Source organism: Somniosus microcephalus, chromosome 3 (genome assembly GCF_052327205.1).
Source record: "Somniosus microcephalus isolate GS21.2 chromosome 3, FLI_Smic_1.0, whole genome shotgun sequence".
Classification (NCBI taxonomy): Eukaryota; Metazoa; Chordata; class Chondrichthyes; order Squaliformes; family Somniosidae; genus Somniosus; species Somniosus microcephalus.
This window is the reverse complement of record NC_140989.1, coordinates 113,415,417-113,430,699: the sequence shown is the minus strand read 5'-3', so window position 1 is coordinate 113,430,699 and position 15,283 is coordinate 113,415,417. Positions and strand designations below refer to the sequence as shown.

The 15,283-nt window shown below is 46.4% G+C and overlaps 1 protein-coding gene across 1 annotated transcript in view; it reads right to left on the bottom strand.

Moving 5' to 3' along the window:
* The window catches only part of LOC147121271 (potassium/sodium hyperpolarization-activated cyclic nucleotide-gated channel 2-like), a 91,854-nt gene extending 86,596 nt beyond the window's left edge, over positions 1–5,258 (bottom strand). Inside the window, exons 1-2 of the mRNA XM_085981499.1 lie at positions 4,977–5,258; positions 1,377–1,517 (exon numbers count right to left, since the gene is read on the bottom strand). Of these exons, the coding sequence (XP_085837625.1) occupies positions 1,377–1,517; positions 4,977–5,075 (240 nt within the window). The 5' untranslated portion in view covers positions 5,076–5,258. The remainder of the gene's footprint in view (positions 1–1,376; positions 1,518–4,976) is intronic.
* Between the last annotated feature and the right edge of the window lie 10,025 nt (positions 5,259–15,283).

Sequence of the window (15,283 nt, the reverse complement as noted above, 5' to 3'; positions counted from 1 at the left end):
ACGGACTGCAGCGGTTCAAGAAGGCGGCTCACCACCACCTTCTCAAGGGCAATTAGGGATGGGCAATAAATGCTGGCCTTGCCAGCGACACCCACATCCCATAAATGAATTTTAAAAAACTTGTATGGCTGCTTGGCTGAGAAATCATAGTAGTGGATATGGGCTTAGCCCAAATAAATCTTACTACAAGAATCCAGAGGTCTGTGTAAACAGACTTGACTGTACTGAGAGCAATGAGGAAAACAATAGACCAGTACCTCTATCAGGAACTGACTGCCAAGAGCATTATGACGATCTTGTATTTCTTGGAGGGGTGAGCATTATAAAGGAAAGGAAAAAAATGCTAAACTAGGTCTTGATTAACCTAATTAAGTGTCTAGCTCTCATGCCTTGTTTTGTTGTAAAATAAATGTGCACTGCACAGGTGCTGCCTGTTATCTGCTATTTCTTCCTAGATTCTTGACTCAGTTGGTAGTACTCTCACTTTCAGGTCAGAAGTTGAAGCCCCACTCCAACATTGTACTGAGGGAGCTTTGCACTATCAAATTTCATCCTTCAAATGAGAGCTATTACACCAAGGCCATGTCTGACTGTTTTGGTTTCATTGAGCTTTAAAGATCCTATGGCTGTACTCAAAGTAGAGCAAGGAATTCTCCGTTCCCCGGCAACATTTATCCCTCAACCGACATTTATGTGCAATCCAAAAATAATTCACTGTGGAGTGATTTTTACATAATGACAAGGGGTCATCAATTTACAATCATCATGGACAGAGCGAGGAGACAAGTTAGGAGAAATCTATGCAGAGGGTTGATGGAATATGGTTTGATTTGAGTTACAGAGCTGCAGTGATTAGTCGAGTTGGTGGCACTGGCTTCTTTAAGGGAAAATCGGATAAATATTTGCAGCATAGTAAGACACAGGGGTATAGGGAGAGCTTAGGTCAATGGCATTCGTTTTGAATTGCTCTAGTGACACAGACCTCCTTCTGTGCTGTAAACTTGTATAGTTCTATTTCAAATGCCTTGCTAATATATCAGTCATATTATGGAGAGTATCATGAGCATTTATGATGTTAATGTAGTCACTGATTGAATCAAGCATTGTCAAGTCTCACAGACACACATTAGTGATCAATTGCACGGTAAACACAACTGCTGACTTGATGCATAACCGATTATGGTGAAATAACTGGGCCACAAAAATGGGAAATTAGTAACAAAACTGTGGCGAAAATTTATTTTTCCTCACTGAAAAATTACATATATTTCCATGTAGCCTAATAACACATACATGTGAAAAAAAACACTAGCTAGACATTGCTATGGGTACATGGAAGAAGCTATTTGAACCATTTAATATAAAATAACACTTACCTCTTTCCAGTACTGCACGTATCGCATAAGGCTTGAGAAACGCAATAAACGTAGTAAGCTCATTATTCTAGTTAGTTTAATGAGGCGGACTAATCGAGAAGTAGCATATCCTACAGGAGAGACATCAACACCACCTGCATACTTTCAAGACAGGGACATTTTAATACTCAAAACAACACAAACTTTGTTTTTAGAAAATGTTAATAAATCTTATGACAATGTCATGGAATGTTACATATGTAATGTACAAAGAATATATTGGGCCATAAGTTGCTGTAGCAGCTGTCATTAGTTAGACATGCCCTTGCACCTTTAGGTTTTTTAATATTTTGCATGGCATGTTGCTGCAAGTGCGAGTTAATAGCATTGCAGTGAGGGAAACCGGACATCTGGGACCTGAGTGAACAGGACAAGCAACTGTGTGTCACCTTAACCAATCAGATTGAAGGATTGTGACAACAGTGCAAGGTCTGAAAAGGTAGTGTAAATTAGAGTGGGTGAATTCAATGTCAAATCAGGTACAGAAAGAGAAATAGAGAGAGGGAAAGAAAGACTGGATTAAGAGAGAGAGGGGAAAAAAAGGAAATGTAAAAAAAAAATTAAATGTTATATTTTTAAACTCTCCAACAATTAAAACCTGAAGAATGAGACACCACACAAGTAATAGTTAATTTTCAGTGCCAGGGAGGTTGTTTGGCAGTAATTAACACTTACCACATCGTTAAAGGGGTACTTAGACTGGAATGGACAAGACATAACTTTCTGCGGTGAGTTCGTATACATAGAAATACAGCAGCTTCACGCCATTCAATGCATTCAAATGCTGAGCTACTTTGAAAGCATTCCCACATTCCCATGAGCTGTAGTAATATACCAATTGCCAGTGTGGAGAAAAATAATTTCTCAGACCTACCTTCCTGTGATTCAAAGTTAATTAATGCCAACACTCCATGAGGTCTTGACTTTATTATTTGATGGCTTGTCTTTATCTAGGAAGCTAAATTAGCCATGAAGATTAATTGGTAGAGATTGCCCATATACTTCTTTCTGTTTTGGAACCAATTTTTCAAGTTTCTATCAGTAGGTTTTCTTTTGTTGTAGTAGGTCTCTTAATCAAACCATAGAAGTGTAACGATAAAATGGGAAGCACACAAGATTCAACTCAATTTGATAAGCCTCTAAAACAATGAATTAAAACATCCTTCAATAGTGAAGACTGGAGTTCATTACATTATGCAGAAAGTGTAGAATAAAATGCAAGCTGCCTGTACTTATACCAATAGTGACCTCCGTGGAGGTCAGGACAAAGCAAATTTCCTACTGAGTGCATTAGTGATGTTATTATTATTATATAGGTATATGTACGGGGCTCTGCAGCTTCATGCGCTCCATCTAGTGACAAGTGTGCAGCTGCCGATGTGACTGTGCAACAGGTAGCCTGACAGAGGTTTGACAGAATATTCATACTTAACTAAGGAGTGTACAGCATACATGACAAGTTTAATATATTGTAGATTTAATTCAATACAACAAGGCAGGCTTTATGCAAGGCAGGAGACTCCTACTGTTTTACATGTATAACCAGAAATGAACCCCCTTCCCCCACATGCCAACTTGCACATAGGACTAAAGTGCTCAATCGCTCTGCATGAGTCGATGAACGGAGAACTATTTTTCAAAAATACTTCACTCTAGTGCAGGTGGGGCCGTGACTGCAGCTTGAGAAGAACTTAAGTCGCAAGACAACTTCCTCTCATTATGATGATAGCAGTGGAATCTGCAGCATTATGCAACCACTACTTATAACACAACACCAGTTTGTCTGGATCTCACTGTTCCCAAAAATCTTCAGTTCTACTCTTCACAACAAGCCTGCAAGTCATTAATTTGATTTGTAACTGTTCCAAATCCTCCAGCTTTTAAATTTCTTCTTTCTGACCTGTAATCTTCCGAATTACACTTTTGTTCCACCATCAGTGCAGTTGCTGATACAAACTAGCAATCATGACTGATCTGAATGGCTTTGCAGACCTTGAGCAGGAGTTCCTGGGCCCAGCCCTCATCCACTCCGGTGGTCTGCAGCAACTACTACAGAGCCAAGGATTCAAAATTTCAATGTGATATCAAGAAACGGCTGAGTGCACGGGATACAGCCTAGAAGGACAAAGGCAGCAGGCGCATGGGAACACCATCACCTGCCAGTTCCCCTCCAAGTGACACATATCCTGACTTGGAGATATATTGGCGTTCCTTCATCATCCTTGGGTCAAAATCCTGGACCATCCCTACCTAACAGCACTATGGGAGTACCTTCACCACATGGACTGCAGCGGTTCCAGAAGGCGGCTCACCATCACCTTCTCAAGGACAATTAGGGATGGATAATAAATGCTGGCCTTGGCAGCGATGCCCACATCCCTTGAACGAATAAAAAAAATTGAATGCTTACACAGTGCATGAGCAGAGCAACCATTCATCCATCAAAAGGACAAAATGCTGTTTTCTAAAGAGTGATCAGAAAAACAGAGTTTTGTTGTCCAGGATCTCAGGAAGTGCAGGATTATTGTGTGCCACGTCCAATGGGGGATCAAAGGGTAGTAAATTCTTCCCAGTACACTATTCCCTAAAGTTAACTCATGGATACCCTGAGCAGTGATGGCATTTATTCTGCAATTTCACTTCTGACATGGAAATACTGAAAGTTACTGGCTCAGAGCAACGGGCTACAAAGTTACATGAAACATTTATGTTCATTCAAAACTCTTACTGTAATATACGATGTTTTGTTTAATTTAATGTGGAAATCTATTTCTAATCCAGTGATTTGCAAATGTGAAATTGGTGTAACTTGCACAATGTTATTCAAAATAGAAGGGAAACCTTTTATTCTGATCACCATTAGAAAGTTCTCAGTTTTGACCAATATGCAATCAAATGATTCAGGAGAAAGCATGGAATAGGAAGATACCATCCAGCTTGCTCCTTCCCCAGGTCACTGATTCCTGAGGAAATTTCTGGAGGAAAAATTCTTCAAAACTAAAATCAGGCAAAACTCCTGAGTACACATCTACTCTTACATTAATTGCTCTTTCTGAAGTAGCATTTCCATGGCACCACCTCAGAAATGCTCCCAGAGTACAAGTATACTGCCAGATATGGATCTGTACCCATGATTTCCCTAAAAGGCATACTGCTGATTTCAGCTAGTCCTTCAGGGCGTGATTACCATTCATCTAATGTTGGGCTTTTGAAATGTCTGCAGATTTTGAAATTGTAAATCACAGACTAAGAGTACAATTTTTAAAATAAAGTCAAATATTTCCCTAATTACTTGGATCTTATGGTGAGACATCAATTGTTAAAAGGTTACCAAGAGTTGCAATGAATTTTCATCAGAAAGCAAATATCAAGCTATGAGCCCATCCTCTGTCCTTTCTGGTTTTGCAGTTCAGCAAAAAGTACCAACCTGCATCAGGGTGAGGTGCAAAGTGGAGGCCAGAAAATTACTTATAGGATCAAGGTGAAAAACAACTCAAGTAAATCTAGAATACCTCAAATTTGTAGGACAAAGCATTTTTTTTACAAGTATTTATGACTTACTTTTGCACACAGAAATACATAATCAACAGGCATGATGCTAATCAGATCCACAATAAACCAAGTTTTCAGATAATGGTTTTTGATTTTCTTCCGTTCCATTATAATAATCTATAGATGTAAAAATAAACAGGTATATATGTTATTATGAACTGCAACATATTGGTGCACACTGATTTTAAAATTGTGACTTTTTTGTATATTAGCTGATATATCAGGCAATTGAAACAATGACAGATGTCTCACCATCTTCAACCTGATAAAGTTTCCATATCATAATGTATATTGTAAGGACTTCACTCTTTGGAGTTGAATTAGCTTCAAAATGACACTTCTGACAAAAGGAGATGGGAATAGAGTACATAGGAACATTTAGCCCCCGAGCCTGTTCTGCCATTCAATGTGATCATGGCTGATTTGCGACCTAACTCCACACATCCACCTTTGCTCCATATCCCTGAATACCTTTGGTTAACAAAAATCTATCAATCTCAGATTTAAAATTAACAATTGATCGAGCATCAATTGCCGTTTGTAGAAGAGAGTTTCATACTTCTACCACCCTTTGTGTGTAGCGGGCGGGATCGGTGGTGGGTCGGGTGGGAAAATGGGTTCTTTTGACAGCGGGTCGGGAACCCACTGTCAACCCGCCTTTCCCAATGTCGGGTCTATCAGCGCTGAGCAGACCCGACAGGCAGCAGCAGGCGACCCAATTAAACTCATTAGCATCTAGTTGACACATAATTAACAGGATTTTTTAACTTACCTTTTGACTTTAACTGCATGACCACGGGAACCACATTGTTCGGGGACCACGGCTGTCAACCTGAGGTGGGAGTTCTGTGGCCATTGCTCCAGCTGATTACTTGACAGCTTCAAATGTACAGTAAAAGCTCCTACCTGACAGATGATCACTTTCCTCAGGCACAAGCTGTTTCTCAGTCCATTTCCAGCACAGAATCTGCAGGCTTTCCACTTTCCACTCTTCATCCACTCTTACCTCATTGGAAGAACTCTCTCACCATTGACACAATGCTTCTTGGCGTGGAGATGCCGGAGTTGGACTGGGGCGGACAAATGTAAGAAGTCACACAACACCAGGTTATAGTCCAACAGCTTTATTTGAAATCACAAGCTTTCGGAGCGCTGCTCCTTCTTCAGGTGAAGTGGAGAAATGCATAAAGACACAGCTTATATAGTCAGAGAATCATGTCAGATGTTTACAGGTGACCTTTCCAACTGCCATTTATCACACCTCGGCAGAGAGATAATCACAGCAGTCAAAGGTGTGAATGGTGTCCAAACAGGTCAGTCAGGGAAACATTACATCAAAGAACAATGAGGTGTGGTCACAAGGGGTCAAATATTGCAGATGCTGGGGTCTGTATGAAAAACAAAAAAAGACAAAAAACATTTTTTTTGGCTGGAAATCACAGCAGGTCCGGCCGCATCTGTGTAGAGAGAACAAGCCAATGTCGACTCGAGTCTGGATGACCCTGCGTCAGGTGGGGTTACATGTAGTGTGACATGAACCCAAGATCTCGGTTGAGGCCGTCCTCATGGGTGCGGAACTTGGCTATCAGTTTCTGCTCGACGATTTTGCGTTGTCGTGTGTCTTGAAGGCCGCCTTGGAGAATGCTTACCCGAAGATCGGAGGCTGAATGTCCTTGACTGCTGAAGTGTTCCCCGACTGGGAGGGAACACTCCTGCCTGGTGATTGTTGTGCGGTGTCCGTTCATCCGTTGTCGCAGTGTCTGCATGGTCTCGCCGATGTACCATGCTCCGGGGCATCCTTTCCTGCAACGTATGAGGTAGACAACGTTGGCCGAGTCACATGAGTATGTACCATGTACCTGGTGGGTGGTGTCCTCACGTGTGATGATGGTATCTGTGTTGATGATCTGGCATGTCTTGCAGAGGTTACTGTGGCAGGGTTGTGTGGTGTCGTGGTCACTGTTCTCCTGAAAGCTGGGTAATTTGCTGCGAACGATGGTCTGTTTGAGGTTAGGCGGCTGTTTGAAAGCGAGTAGTGGAGGCGTGGGGATGGCCTTAGCGAGGTGTTCGTCGTCATCGATGACATGTTGAAGGCTGCGAAGAACATGGTGTAGTTTCTCCGGATGAACGGACACCGCGCAACAATCACCAGGCAGGAGTGTTCCCTCCCAGTCGGGGAACACTTCAGCAGTCAAGGACATTCAGCCTCCGATCTTCGGGTAAGCATTCTCCAAGGCGGCCTTCGAGACACACGACAACGCAAAATCGTCGAGCAGAAACTGATAGCCAAGTTCCGCACCCATGAGGACGGCCTCAACCGAGATCTTGGGTTCATGTCACGCTACATGTAACCCCACCTGACGCAGGGTCATCCAGACTCGAGTCGACATTGGCTTGTTCTCTCTACACAGATGCGGCCGGACCTGCTGTGATTTCCAGCCAAAAAAAATGTTTTTTGTCTGTTTTTTTGTTTTTCATACAGACCCCAGCATCTGCAATATTTGACCCCTTGTGACCCCACCTCATTGTTCTTTGATGTAATGTTTCCCTGACTGACCTGCTTGGACACCATTCACACCTTTGACTGCTGTGATTATCTCTCTGCCGAGGTGTGATAAATGGCAGTTGGAAAGGTTACCTGTAAACATCTGACATGATTCTCTGACTATATAAGCTGTGTCTTTATGCATTTCTCCACTTCACCTGAAGAAGGAGCAGCGCTCCGAAAGCTTGTGATTTCAAATAAAGCTGTTGGACTATAACCTGGTGTTGTGTGACTTCTTACACAATGCTTCTTGTCATCTCTACTTCGCCTACCATCTATTCCATCAACATGGGTGCCCTTTATACTGTCTCACCTTGGTCCTCAGAATCCGACCACGATCAGCCTCATCACCAGCAGCACCAGGCACACCAGCAGCACCAACAACAACACCAACCTTCTCCGTAATCACCTAATGCTGCACAGGGCATCAGCAACCGAGCACACCAGCAGCACCAACAGCAACACCAACATTCTCCGCAATCATTGATGCTGCACAGGGCATCAGCAGCCGAGCACATTGTTGCCCAGGAGGCCAGGATGGCTTCACTATGGCCAGAATTGCTTCACTTGACACTGTACACCCTGGCTGCCACATGATGTGCCAGGATGGCACCACCCCACACTAACACTATAAAGCATCACTGCAATGTCCAAGCCATTCCTTTCACACAGACCACCGTTCAGGGGGGTACCGTTATGTCTCACCATTCACTGCAACTCACTAAGCCACTTCCAAAGGTGCACACAAATCGGTCCAAGAACGTAAAGTGTTGAAAATAAAGGTTTCAATGTTTGACAGCACATTAGCAGTAACTTTACATGAACATTGGATAAAACATCCAAGTGCCTCACCATGGTTTGTGTGTTGTTAGTTGGTATGATTGCACTAGCATGAGGGTGAGTGTGAGGGGTGGTTAGTTAGATAGCGTTGTGATAATGTAGATAGAGAGGGATGGGTAGAGGTCCACGGTAAGTTGGTGTGAGTAAGGATGTGCAGGAGTGGGGTAGGGAAGGCAGAGTGATGAGGATGTAATGAGAGGCACAGGAGGATGGCGAGTGTGGCTTTGTGCTAATGTTTCGTGATCTAATGAGGTTATTGAAACGCATGTGCCACTGCACCCAGGTCCTCCTGATGACATCCCTGCTTGTGCCGTCCTCTGCAATGTGCAACCAGGCTGTGTTGGTCTCCTGGGGAGGTCTCTACCACCCATTGGAAGGGAGGAGGACCTCCCTGCGTGCTCTGACTCCCTCCGTAAGCATATGGAGGGAATCATGGGAGAACCTGGGTGCAGCCCTGCACCTCTGTGCAGTGATCATCAGTGTTTGCAGCACTTCAATGCTGTAGAACACTGACAGCACAAATGTCAAAAGAAAGTTGGCCATGTTCCCTTAAAGGGAGCCAGCTGATGATGTGTAATGAATGATGTCACCAGACACACTTCCTCCAATTGGGTCGGGAAACGCGCTGGGTGGGCTGAACAAGCCCCATCAACGGAAATTAATTTTCCAGAGCGGGATAGAGGTAGCAGCAGGGACGCAACCCGCCACCGACCCCGGCCGCACCAGACCTGCCGAGAGGAGGAAAATTTTGGCCTTCACTTCTGAAAGGTTTGGCTCTAATTTTAGACTATGCCCCCTAGTCCTAAACTCATCAACCAGTGGAAGTAGTTTCTCTCTATCTACCCTATCTGTTCCCCTTATCAAATCACCCCTTAACCTTTTAAATTCCAGGGAATACAACCCTAGTTTGTGTAATCTAACCCTGGTGTCCAGGTATTATTCTGGTAAATCAACACTGCACTCCCTCCAAAGCCAATATATCATTTCTAAGGTGTGGTGCCTAGAACTGCTCACAGTACTCCATGTGTGGTCTAACCAGAACTTTGCATAACTAAAGCATGACTTCTCCCCCTTGTATTATAGTCCTCTAGATATAAAGGGCAGCATTCCATTAGATTTTTTGAATATTGTGTGTACCTATTCATGACATTTTAATGATCTATGTACCTGGAACCCACCCCCCCGCAGTCGCTTTAGACCTCCACTGTTTTTAATTTTTCACCATTTAGAAAGTACCCTGTTCTGTCCTTTTTAGATCCAAAGTGGATGACCTCACATTTGCCTACATTGAAATCCATTTGCCACAGTTATGCTCATTCATTTAATCTATCCATAGCTCTTTGTAATTTTATGCTTCCATCAACACTGCTTACTATGTCGCCTATCTTTGTGTCATTGGCAAATTTAGATATGTGGCTTACTATCCCATCATCTAAGTTGTTAATGAATATGGTGAATAGTTGAGGCCGCAACACAGATCCTTGCAGGGCACCACTAGCCACATCCTGCCAATTAGAGCACCTGCCCATTATCCCTACTCTCTGTCTCCTGTCGCTCAGCCAATTGCCTAACCAGGTCAATAATTTGCCTTCAATTCCATGGGCTTCAACTTTAGTTAACAGTCTGTTATGAGGGTCTTTATCGAATGTCTTCTGGAAGTCCATATAAATAACATCCATAGACATTCCCCTGTCCACTACTTTAGTCACCTCTTCAAAAATTCAATCAGGTTCGTCAGGCATGACCTACCCTTTACAAATTCATGCTGGCTCTCTCTGATCAGCTGAAAATTTTCAAGGTGTTCAGTCACCCTATCTTTAATTATAGACTCTAGTAATTTCCAGACAATAGTTAGGCTAACTGATCTATAATTCCCAGGTTTCCCTCTCTCACCATTCTTAAATAACGGAATGACGTGCAATTTTCCAAGCTAAAGGAACGGTACCTGAATCAAGAGAACTTTGGAAGATTATAGTTCTCACCTACTTCCTTTAAACCCTGGGATGGAAACCATCTGGCCTTGGGGATTTGTCACTCTTTAGTGCCATTATTTTCTTCATTGCTGTTATTTTGCTTACGTTAATTTTGGTGAGTCCCTGTCCCTGGCTCAATATTAGTTTCCTTGGGATTTCCAGCATGCTGACCTCTTCCTCTACTGTAAATACTGATGTAAAGTAATTATTCAACATGTCCACCATTTCCTTATTTTCATTGACAATATCATTATCAGTTTTCAAGGGGCCAACATTGTTCCTGACCACCCTCTTTATCCTAATATAATTATAAAAAGAATTGTTGATTTTGATATCCCTTGCAAGTTTCTTTTCATAATCCCTTTTTGTAGCTCTTATTATCTATTTTGTCACCCTTTGCTGTTCTTTGTATCTTTCCCATTCGCCAGGATCTATGCTATTTTTTGCAATTTGTATGCTTTTTCTTTTAGTTTTATGTTGTCTCTTACCTCTTTAGTCATCCAGGGCTTTTTTTTGGCAAGTAGAGCTCTTGGCCCTTTGGGGTACAAGCTGGTGCTGTATCACATTAAATTCTTTTTTCAACACCTCACACTGATCTTCTGTCATTTTACCCATTAACAGATTTGCCCAGTGATGCGCTATCAACAATACCAAAGACTACGAGATGGACTTATATGAAGTAGGCTTTTATTGACTAAGAACTAGAGCATGCCTCTGCTAGTGAATCCATCCTAAGAGCTCCCGGGGGAAGGGTGGTGAGTCACCTTTATACCCGGGCTTAGGGGTGGAACCAGGGGCTGAGACATGCCTGGACTTGTACAGGGTTAACAGTGGTTTACCACACAGGCATGTACAGGTTAACAGTGGTTTACCACACAGGCATGTACAGGTTAACAGTGGTTTACCACACAGGCATGTACAGGTTAACAGTGGTTTACCACATTCACCCCTTGTTTAAAAAAGAGTCCGGCGGGGTGAAGTGTTTCAAAAGTTCGTATACGAAAGTCTCTCCGGGGGTCTTGTCTGCCGTAATGATCTTCGTGGTGCCGGTTGCGGCGGTTCTTTGCCCACGGCCGCTTCTCGCGTGGGACGGAGCACTGGCGTGTCGTCCTCTCGGGGTAGGGATGGCATCGGCATGTCGTCAGTTCGTGGTAGACACCCCGGTGGTGCGTCGTGGGTAGTGGTGGTGGGTGGAGGTAGTGGATGGTGATCGATGGTGTTTCGGGTGGTACCTGAGGGTGCGAGGTCTCGAATTGAGACTGTGTCCTCCCGCCCGTCAGGATATGCCACGTAGGCGTACTGTGGGTTGGCGTGGAGGAAGTGAACCTTTTCAACCAGGGGGTCCGTCTTATGGCTCCTCACGTGTTTCCTGAGCAGGACGGGTCCCGGAGAAGTCAGCCATGGTGGTAGTGATGTCCCCGAGGTGGATTTCCTGGGGAAGACGAACATCTTCTCGTGAGGGGTGGCGTTTGTGGCAGTACAGAGCAGTGATCGTATGGAGTGGAGCGCATCGGGGAGGACATCTTGCCAGCGGGAGATTGGGAGGCCCTTGGATTTTAGGGCGAGCATGGCGGTCTTCCACACCGTTGCGTTCTCCCTCTCTACCTGTCCGTTACCCCGGGGGTTGTAGCTGGTAGTCCTGCTCATGGCTATGCCCTTCTCGAGCAGGTACTGGCGCAGCTCGTCGCTCATGAACGACGAGCCCGTCGCTGTGGATGTAATTGGGGAAGCCAAATATGGCGAACAGGTCGTGGAGGCACCTGATGACTGTGGCGCTGGTCATGTCCGGGCAGGGGATGGCGAAGGGGAAACGGGAGTACTCGTCAATAATATTGAGGAAGTACGTGTTGCGGTCAGAGGAGGGAAGGGGCCCCTTGAAATCGACGCTGAGACGTTCGAAGGGGCGGGTGGCTTTAATCAGGTGTGCCCTGTCTGGCCTATAAAAATGCGGTTTGCATTCGGCGCAGACCTGGCAGTTCCTGGTCATGGTCCTGACCTCCTCGATGGAGTAAGGCAGGTTGCGAGCTTTAATAAAGTGGAAGAACCTGGTGACCCCCGGGTGGCAGAGATCATTGTGGAGGGTCCGTAGCCTATCGACTTGTGCATTGGCACATGTCCCACGGGATAGGGCGTCTGGGGGCTCATTAAGTTTCCCGGGCCGGTATAAGATATCGTAGTTGTAGGTGGATAACTCGATCCTCCACTGCAATATCTTATCATTTTTGATTTTCCCCCTTTGTCTGTTGTTAAACATAAATGCTACTGACCGTTGGTCAGTGAGCAGGGTGAAACGTTTACCGGCCAGGTAATGTCTCCAGTGCCGTACAGCCTCCACTATCGCCTGGGCCTCCTTCTCGACTGAGGAGTGTCGAATTTCGGGGCCCTGGAGGGTCCATGAAAAGAAGGCCACGGGTCTCCCCGCCTGGTTAAGGGTTGCGGCTAGGGCGAAGTCGGATGCATCGCTCTCCACTTGGAAAGGGATGGACTCATCCACTGCGTGCATTGTGGCCTTCGCAATGTCCTCTTTTATGAGGGTGAAGGCCGCACGGGCCTCTGCCGTCAGGGGGAAGGAGGTTGACTTGATGAGGGGCCGGGCTTTGTCCACATAGTTGGGCACCCACTGGGCGTAGTAAGAGAAGAACCCTAGGCATCTCTTCAGGGCTTTTAGGCAGGGGGGTAGTTCCAGGAGGGGGCGCATTCGGTCGGGGTCGGGGCCGATGACTCCGTTTTCCACCACGCAGCCAAGAATAGCGAGGCGCGCGGTGCGGAACATACATTTTTCTCTGTTGTATGTCAGATTCAGCCGTTGGGCCGTACGGAGGAATTTTTCTAGGCTGGCGTCATGGTCCTGCCGGTCATGGCCGCAGATGGTGACGTTGTCTAGATAGGGGAAGGTGGCCTGCAGCGCGTTCTGGTCAACCATCCGGTCCATCTCCCTTTGGAAGACCGAGACCCCGTTGGTGACGCCGAAGGGGACTCGGAGGAAGTGGTAGAGGTGACCGTCAGCCTCGAAGATCGTGTACTGGCGGTCCTCAGGCCTGATGGGGAGCTGGTGGTATGCCGACTTCAGATCAATCGTCGAGAATACCCGGTATTGTGCTATCTGGTTGACCATGTCAGATATGCGGGGAAGTGGGTATGCGTCTAATTGCGTGTATCGATTGATCGTCTGGCTGTAATCAATAACCAGGCGCTGTTTTTCGCCGGTCTTTACTACCACCACTTGGGCTCGCCATGGGCTGGTGCTGTCCTCGATAATGCCTTCCCTCAGGAGTCTTTGTACTTCTGATTTAATAAAGCTCCTATCCCCGGCACTGTACCGCCTGCTTTTAGTAGCAATTGGCTTGCAGTCTTTGGCGAGGTTAGCGAACAACGGGGGGGGTTTGACCTTCAGGGTGGACAGGCTGCATACTTTGCGCGGCGCCGTGTTTAAATTCTGCTGGCTGCAGACTGTAAGTGGGGGCAGGGGCCTGCCATATGCCATCGTGACGCTCTCCAGATGGCACTGGAAGTCTAATCCTAGCAGTACGGGAGCGCAGAGCTGTGGCAGGACGAGGAATTTAAACTCTCTGTACTCCACGCCGTTCACTGTCAGAGTCGCTACACAGTAGCCGCCGACGTCCGCCGTATGGGACTTTGAGGCCATAAAGACCTGGTGGCGTGTGCGTATAACTGATAGGGAGTAGCGTCGCACCGTGTCGGGGTGGATGAAGCTCTCCGTGCTTCCGCAGTCGAAAAGGCAATTTGTGGCATGGCCATTTACCTTTACGTTCATCATGGACCTGGCTAGCTGATGGGGCCTAGATTGGTCCAGGGTGATGGAGGCCATCGTCGAGGTCGGTGGGTCGCTGTAGTATTCGCCCGCGCCGAGGGCCTGGTCCCGAGATGGTGTCCAAGATGGCGGCTCCCCCTCGGCTGGTGGTGTCCAAAATGGCGGCCCGCACGGCTCACACGTGGTTGGTGGGGTCCAAAATGGCGGCCTGTACGGTTCACACGCGGCGCTGCTGGAATTGGGGGTCGATTTCGCCTTGCACACTCTCGCGTAGTGGCCTTTCTTGCCGCATTTGGAGCAGGTCGCGTCCTTTGCTGGGCATTGCTGTCTGGGGTGCTTGGCCTGGCCGCAGAAGTAGCATTTCTGGCCTCTGGTCATTGCAGCTGTAGTTGGGCTGCTGGCGGCTTGTGGCCTTACCGGGTCCCAAGATGGCTGCTCCCGTGGCATCCACATGGCCATCCGGTCAGGGGGGTAGGCGTCCATGTTCTGGAGAGCCACGTCTAACGAGTTAGCGAGGGCCACCGTCTTCTGCAGGTCGAGCCCCCTCTGTTCCAGCAGCCTCTGCCGAGTATAGTTGGACCTGATGCCGGCTACGTAGGCGTCTCGGATCAGGTCTTCCGTGCATTCCTTGGCCGTCACCGCTTTGCAATTACAGTCCCGGCCGAGGACTCTCAGTGCCAGTAAATATTCAGCGCCCGATTCCCCGGGGCGCTGTTTTCGGGTAGCCAGGAGGTGTCTGGCGTAGACCTCGTTAACAGGCCTCACGTATTGTTCCTTTAGCGTCGCGATGGCGGCCGCGTAAGTAGTGGCGTCTCGGATGATCGAGTAGACTCGGTGGCTCACCCGTGAGTTCAAGACAAGCCGTTTCGCATCATCTGTAGTGACAGTAGTGCTGGAGGCCTCCAGGAAGGCTTCGAAACAGCTCAGCCAGTGTTCAAAGTTATTGGCTGCATCTGCTGCTTGAGGATCCAGGTCTAAACGTTCCGGCTTCAAGATTTGCTCCATGTTGAAAATTAGTCAATAAAATTGATGCGCTATCAACAATACCAAAGACTACGAGATGGACTTATATGAAGTAGGCTTTTATTGACTAAGAACTAGAGCATGCCTCTGCTAGTGAATCCATCCTAAGAGCTCCCGGGGGAAGGGTGGTGAGTCGACTTTATACCCGGGCTTCGGGGTGGAG